This window comes from Egretta garzetta, unplaced genomic scaffold (genome assembly GCF_000687185.1).
Source record: "Egretta garzetta isolate BGI_Z169 unplaced genomic scaffold, ASM68718v1 scaffold25, whole genome shotgun sequence".
Taxonomy (NCBI): Eukaryota; Metazoa; Chordata; class Aves; order Pelecaniformes; family Ardeidae; genus Egretta; species Egretta garzetta.
The window spans coordinates 3869109-3876573 of NW_009259800.1; the positions used below are offsets into that span (position 1 = coordinate 3869109).

At 40.5% G+C, this 7465-nt stretch overlaps 1 protein-coding gene across 2 annotated transcripts; it reads left to right on the forward strand.

The window, feature by feature from the left end:
* The first annotated feature begins 32 nt into the window (after positions 1-32).
* UFD1 (ubiquitin recognition factor in ER associated degradation 1) lies at positions 33-7459 on the forward strand. 2 transcript variants are annotated; one of them, XM_009639863.2, is made up of 12 exons: positions 33-155; positions 302-434; positions 1165-1197; positions 2050-2171; positions 2522-2652; positions 3058-3130; positions 3824-3892; positions 4417-4482; positions 4777-4824; positions 5178-5266; positions 6017-6098; positions 6529-7459. In XM_009639863.2, the coding sequence occupies exons 2-12, from the start codon at positions 314-316 to the stop codon at positions 6601-6603; spliced, it is 909 nt and encodes a 302-aa protein (XP_009638158.1). In that variant the 5' UTR covers positions 33-155; positions 302-313; the 3' UTR covers positions 6604-7459. The 2 variants fall into 2 exon arrangements, with proteins under 2 accessions (XP_009638158.1, XP_035751261.1); XM_035895368.1 differs by lacking the exon at positions 33-155 and having other exon boundaries at positions 329-408.
* Positions 7460-7465: the final 6 nt, after the last annotated feature.

Sequence of the window (7465 nt, forward strand, 5' to 3'; positions counted from 1 at the left end):
CGGGTGCCGGCGTTTCCTCCCTCCGCGAAGGGCCGCCCGTGCTGGGGTCGGGTGGTCAGCCGAGCCTTGGCTTTGCGCGCAGCCGGGAAGCGCGCTGCTTCCATTTTCTGTCTCCCCACGCAGCGCCTGACGCGCGGGTCTTCCCCAGGCTGCGCGGAAGCCGTGTGGAAAAAGAGGGGCGCCTCAGTTGACAGGCCTCCTAAGCGTGGTTTTAACTAAACTTCGGGAGACTTCAGTACGCTGAGATACCTATTAACGCGCTCTTCTCTTTGTGTGTGTGTTTTTTTTTTTCCTCCCCTAGTTCTCTTTTAATATGTTTGATCACCCCATCCCTCGGGTTTTCCAGAACCGCTTCTCAACCCAATACCGCTGCTTCTCGGTATCCATGCTTGCCGGACCTAATGACAGGTCAGATGTGGAGAAAGGCGGGAAGAGTATGTGCATGTTTTCTTTTGACTAATAACCTGTTGGAAGAGTGTTTGTGTATAATATCAAGAAATACAGCTTTTGGCCAAGACTATAGAAACATTGTCGAACAGCACGGAGACGTACTGTTGGCTTTGTGGCTGGAGCTACAAGAGCACCCTGGGTGGGGCTTTAAGAAGGGAGGAGTAGGGCTTTATCATATGACTGTGTAACTAAAAAACTTACCGAGTACTGGTTTAAGAACATTAGAAGAAGTCGTTTGTCTTTTTTAAAGTCTGTTGTTAAAATCTTCAGCCCATTATGAGCCATGGCAATTTATGATTGAGGACTTTATGCCCCCTCCTTGTTGTACCTCACTTAGCTTGAACAAAGAGAGTAGATCGGCCAGCTTAATTTTCAGACAAATGCTGTGTTGTTTTGAGTTGGCATCGATTCAGGAGCATCTATAAGCCCAAACAAATAAAATTACCTTTAGAAAACGTGTTCTTTAGTACTAGGTATTGTAAAACCTTGTCTTCTAATTTTTTTCTGATTAAATTCTGAAATCTCCATGCTAGCAGATGTGTTTGTCGTGACTGTTTCTACTGAAATTTCTGGCTCAAAAATGAATTTGCAGGAGACTTTAGAATCTCTTCTTTTTTTTTTTAGAAATTTTAGAGAAAGAAATTATAAAATTGTGTTATGTACTCTTTGTACAGTCATACTTTTCCTAATCTCACATCTTATTCATTTCTGCAGTAATTATGCCACCATCGGCTTTGGATCAACTCAGTAAGTGACTGTTTTATTCTGGAATAACAACATTAGAAATATGAGCGAGTGCATAAGCAACTACCACAGTATTTCAGTTATCTATTAAAATCTGACTCAAATAGAGAACAACATGAGACTGATTAGTTCAAAAAATGCATTTTGGGAGTATTTTGTCTGTCAGAATTAATGAGGCCTGTCTGTCTTCAAGTGCAGGCATCTGAAGTGTTGGGCTACCTGAGGCATGAATCAGTATTTATTAACTATTAACAGCATACTGAGTATAATGGTTACAGATGATCTAGTAAATTTTTAATCTTAACATGCCTGTTCTGGATGCTGTTGTCTGGAGCAAAATTTATTTTAAAGATTGAGTGATAGTTAACTTTGAAATGGGGAAAAAGATAACTGAATCCATAGTATAAATGGTCTTTATTGGCCTTTTTAACTAAGAGGTTTTTTGTGTCCCCTTCTGAGTTTTAGCCTCAATAGAATTTCTTTGAGAAATGAGTTTAGTCGGGATTTAATTTTAAAATAGGCAGGGCCTGTTAAAATTCATTAGGTAGGAGCTAACTTTATTAGCACAAGGACATAACAGTAATAGATTCCTCTGCTAATGCCTGCTGCCTGCTTATCTCTGAGCTTGGGGAAATGCTGGAGAGGCATTTAAAGTTCTGGGTGTGATGGCAATACAGTATTCATGTATCTGCATAATTTTCCTGGATTTGTAGTTTTGAGCAATTGCAATAATGGTGTGATGGGAATCCGCTCCTATAGTCTGGCCCATTACCGTGCTAATGTTCAATCTCTGAAAGCTTCAGAAATGTGTTAGTGGCTTTTAACAAATAAAATTTTTTTCTCCTTTCTCACCAGGCCGACTTAACATTACTTACCCGATGCTGTTTAAGCTGACCAATAAAAATTCAGACCGAATGACGCACTGTGGAGTGCTTGAATTTGTGGCTGATGAGGGTATATGTTACCTTCCGCACTGGGTGAGTTGTCTCATGCTGAGCTGTCAAAACCTGAAGAGTAGGATTAGTGAGTTGCCAGTTTAATGTTAAAGAGATGGAATGTTTCCTGAAAGTGCGTGTCTTTGCTAGTCGTGTTCCTACAACAGCTTTCAGTCGCGGCTCAGGTTTCCCTCCATTAGAGTTTAACTAGTAAAGAAAGCAGACTGCTTTTTAAGGTGCACCTGACTGTTCTTCCTGAAATTAAGCCATGGTAAACGGGTGTGTTTCAAGGAAGATGGTTGCCCCAGCGAAAATAGATATACACAAGGAAAGAGTATTTAAAACATCAGTCATGTTGATCGTCGTTTGAATCTTTATTTTCATTCTTGCAGATGATGCAGAACTTGCTGCTGGAGGAGGGAGGCCTGGTGCAAGTGGAGAGTGTTAATCTTCAAGTTGCTACTTACTCAAAATTTCAGCCACAGAGTCCAGATTTTCTTGACATCACCAATCCCAAAGCCGTGTATCCTTCCTACTCAATTATGGAGCAGGGGACAAAAGTTTTCTCCCGAATTGGAATGATGAAGCAGAGCTAGCTTTTCAGGTGTGGCTCATACTCTTCCAGTAGTAGGTAACTTCTGCTCCTGAAAACAAAAAGGATGGAGAGCTGATGTAGAGAGACATTGCCAACTGCTGGCACAAACTGTAGCCCGGAGTGAAGAAGCACGAATCTTGGTTTAAAGTCCAATGAGTTCGAGTGTCCCTTAGAAGAACTTGTACACCCTAATGTTTACTAAAAGGCTAGCTACAGTACTGATGACTTTTACACCACATTTGAGAGACCAAGGATCAGAATTCTGTAATGTAGTAACTTTAATGCTTTGATGTTGCACTGAAAACAAATGTTTCATCTTAACATACTCCAAAGATTAGAAAATGCATTGAGAAACTTCGCTTGTCTAACTACCGGGGATGTTATTGCCATCAACTACAATGAAAAGGTACAGTATACAACAGCAGTCCTTGCAAGTTTTGTTCAGATACCGTGAATTTGAGGAAATAAATTCTGCAACATGTAAAAAAGTACGCTGTATTTCAGTAGGGTTGTGACCGCATTCGACTACATCTTGTGAATAGATTTTATAGATGAGTATTTTTGGCAGCACATGTGCACATTTGATCACTTGGAGTTGTAGACAAAGCTCAGTTGTTGGATATTGGTCCTAAAACAATCAACTCGGAGCTGTGCAATATTGTTGACAAGTAATCCCAGATGGTAGATTTCACAATAGGTTTTCTGTTGGGTCAGTTAAGTCTTCTCCTGAGCTGCCGTTTAGACTACTTTTTGACTCGCGAGAAAATAAATTTTTGTGCTGTTGATTTTTTTACAAGTCAGGGGACAGAATTTATCCTAAACTCATGATTTGTTTTCAAAAATGCAGATTAAGTTACAGTAAGAGTGCAGCAAGGTAAAGTAAAAGGTAGGTTCTCTAGCTCCAGCATATAGCAATCTTCTAAGTTAAAAGTCTTTGCTCTCAACTTCTGTAGAGACCCTGCAGTATCCATCCTCAATGTGAAGAGCATTTATTTCAATTTTCTTGAAGCTATCTGAAGGGAAAGGTTTAGATATGCTTTTCTTATGGATAAGCTGAGCTCTTCCATGTGCAATCTTAAAATATTCATTACTGTTTCAGATCTATGAGCTTCGGGTAATGGAGACCAAACCAGATAAGGCTGTGTCCATCATAGAATGTGATATGAATGTAAGTTAAAGCTGATGTGGAAAATCTGCTTTTACTGCATCCTCCCAAAAGGAGATGATCTCCTTCAGTGATAGCGCTATACACCAAGCCCCTCTGATGCTGCAGGAGAGGTAAAATCAGGTGGGATAGGGAAGATAACTCATTGGAGAGTACCCCATGTACCTTTGTAACCACATCTGTGATCTTGAGCTGCACTTTACGTACCACAGGTGACTGTAATGCATAGAGTATCATGTCTAGCTTCAACGTGTTTTGTCATCTGAGTTTTATTGAACAGCCTTGATTCGAACTCCAGTGGTATTGTGGGGTGCTGTTTTACTGCCCTGTTTCAATTACATGCTAAGACTCATTCCTGGGAGGCTTAGTCTTTTTAGTTCTGAGTTAAAATGTTTAACAAGCAAACCTCAGTTCTTTCTAGATCAAAATAGTGATAGTTTGTGGAGTTTTCAGAAATATTTATATAAAGCTTATGATTAAAATAAAAATATCAGTTATGCTTACTTTCATGTTTCTTGTGTAAATAGGTGGATTTTGATGCTCCTTTGGGGTACAAAGAACCAGAAAGAAGTGCACAACATGAAGAGACCACAGTAGGTTATGCTTCTGTGCTTCAAAAATGTATTCCTTAGAAGTCGGCCTTGCCTGTGATGGAGCAGTGAGCGCCAACATAATTTTTTTTTTTCCTGAAACAATTTCTTAAGACTAAACTTTACTTATCAGATGCTTTTACTTGTGTTACTTAGGAGATGGTTGTTTACCAACTGTTGATTTTGGAAAGGGATTATTCTGAAGTTTTGTTTGGTCAGAAATATGTGGAACTGTGTTCATGTGTTCTGCATATCACAACATGAACACAATGAACTAACTTGGTTTTTCCCTCACAGGATGTTGAAGCAGACCATAGTGGATATGTGAGTGACATAGGATTTCGTGTAAGTCCCCTATTTCTGTTGGCTTCTGAACATTGAAAAGTGGCGAGGGAAGTTTGTTCGAACAACTGCAAAATACTAGTACCTGTTCTTAGAGGTGCTCGTCATTTAACTGGCAAGTATCTGGAAATGTTTGTGGTGCCGTAACAATATGACTCTCTGCCCTTTAAAGGGCAGTCTATAAATGGGAGACCAAAATGTACTCCTACACCCGGGGTTCTTATTTGTACCAAAAAGAAACATGCTGAATCAGTTAAATAAAAATGATAGTAAGAGTTTACAGAATATAGTATCACTGTGCAGTGTGCTTTCAAATACAAGATGTGGTTAAATTAAAGCTCGTTATGTATACATAGGCATTCTCTGGCTCTGGGAACAGATTGGATGGCAAGAAGAAAGGTGTTGAGCCTAGTCCATCGCCAATTAAACCAGGAGACATTCGGAGGTATGCCTGTTTCATTCAGTTGTCAGCAAGTGAAGGACAGGTGTTTGAACAGAGTTGGTTTGGTTTTTTTTTTTCTGCTCCTGCAATATAAGCAATCTAACTTCATCCTAACTTTGCACTAAGAAAATGGGACAGTCTAATCTGTTACAATCTATTTAGATTGTAAGTAAATGTTGCCAAAACTCAATCAACTCTGGTTCTGTAGAAGACAAGCAGGGAGATGCAGCAGGTCTAGACTGGGCTGGATTGAGTGATGCACAGAACCCTGCCACTTTTCTAAGGTGAAGTATGGCATAGGGTGAAATCTTTTTTGAGTCAGGCAGGTAACTAAAGCCAAGACATGTATGGGTTTGTTGGGGGTTTTTTTAATTTTTGTTTTTCTTAGAAGGAAGTTTAGAAAATTCAGGCTTGGTGGAAGTGTGCAGGGATGTGGTTCCTGTGGTGGTCTGCCATTTATGCCTGTCACAGTAAAACTTGAACCCTTGCAGAAAAGTGTGGAAACCACAGGCTATGTGGAAACATGCCCACAGGCAAGCTCCTACAGGGGCTCCAGTGTCTGATTATTGACTTCATGCAATGTATGCCTACCTTCAGAAAATAATTCAGTGGTTTAACTCTAGAATTATTTGACAATGAAAGTTTGCGGCCAGTGTTGGTACAATACTGAGAGACGTAGAATAGGTCTTGCTGTGTTCAGTTGGATGGTAGGTATAAAACTTCTTTCATAATACTTTGATGCTTTTTTTCCAGGGGAATACCCAACTATGACTTCAAGATCGGTAGAATCACATTCATTAGAAACTCACGTCCACTAGTTAAGAAAGTTGAAGAGGTAAATAAAGTTGGATCCTTCCCAATTTTGCATGGAATTAGAACATTAGAACTACTGTCCAAGTTTGTGGTTCTTCTCTCCATACTTGATTTTTCACAGTGCATTTCTGTTAAAAAGTGGCAGTATTTAAAAAGTGGTTGGAGTTAAGTGAAAGCAACCTCTGATGTCTTTGCTTGCTGATGTTAAAAGATTGGCTTGATGTAAGTTTAGTAAGCCAGTGCATACGTGTTTCAGTTGGCTGAAAGGTGACTGAAATGCTCATATTTTATTTTCAGGAAGAAAGTGGTTATTATGTAGATTAAGGATGTGAAATGTCTACAGTCAGTTGCTGCTCTGATGGAATTTTCTTTCTAATGATTGTTCAGCTTTCAACACACACAAGCAGTGAAGAAAGAGGTAACGACCTTTTTTCCCTTTTTCCTTTTTCCAGGATGAATCTGGAAGCCGGTTTATCGCCTTTTCAGGAGAAGGCCAGTCCCTGCGCAAAAAGGGAAGAAAACCCTAAGTTGTGGTACCTTTAGTCAGTTAGGAGGAAAATAAAATAACAATTGCAGCATATTGGATCTTAGTTATGGCAGTTGAGAGAAGAGATCGTTTTGCAACACAGGAACACTTCTACTGGTTTTGGTTTTTGCATTTTAAACCGGTGCTGTCAGACTCTTAATTTTCAGTTGAAAATTAAGTTTAGGAATTCTGAAGGAGGTTTTTGTGTATGTGTTGTAAAGAGGGAAGGTGTATCTTGGGTAAACCTGAGAAGTAAAACCAACAAGGTCTACCTTACTAAAAGGTCCAGTTCTTAGATTACATCCTCCCCTCTTATGTCCTGAGTGATGATGGTCTCATGTTGCTCTGTGCTTGATATTTTCCTCCCTCTCTCTATATTTTGCCACAATTCCAGGTAAGCTTTTTGGTGTGGTGCAAAGGAAGTCTAACATTTGGGTGTTTAAGACTTTTGCGCAGGGAGTCTCTTTGATCTTAGCTTCAGGTGTTGGGTTATAAACCATTCTAAGCAATCCCCCTGTAATTGCTTTTTATATTTATAATTAATAACATGCCTTTTTAATAGTTCAGATACAATAATGTACGGTAGCAACCTAATGGCACGCGTAGGGAGCGGCGAGACCCAGCTGCTCTGCCTGGTGTGGGTGAGGGAGTACAAAGCTCCGGCGTCCGGCGCGTAGCCTGGCAGTGGAGGTAGTAACCTGCGCATCCTTCCAAGTGCTGGCGTGGCGTTATTGAGCCTTTGGAGGGGTCACCGAGTGAGAAACCCCGGTGCTGCCCGCTGAAAGGCCGAGTAAAGGTTCCTTGGTAACCAGCCCGCGTCCCTGGTGTGGTGATTTCGGTGACCGCCCGGAGCGGCGGGGGCA

Coding starts and splice junctions, on each gene's coding strand:
- UFD1 (XM_009639863.2), top strand. CDS start 314: ATGTTTGATCACCCCATCCCTCGGGTTTTCCAGAACCGCTTCTCAACC. Junction 1,198..2,049: donor ATCGGCTTTGGATCAACTCA/GTAAGTGACTGT, acceptor CTTTCTCACCAG/GCCGACTTAACATTACTTAC. Junction 5,267..6,016: donor AAACCAGGAGACATTCGGAG/GTATGCCTGTTT, acceptor CTTTTTTTCCAG/GGGAATACCCAACTATGACT.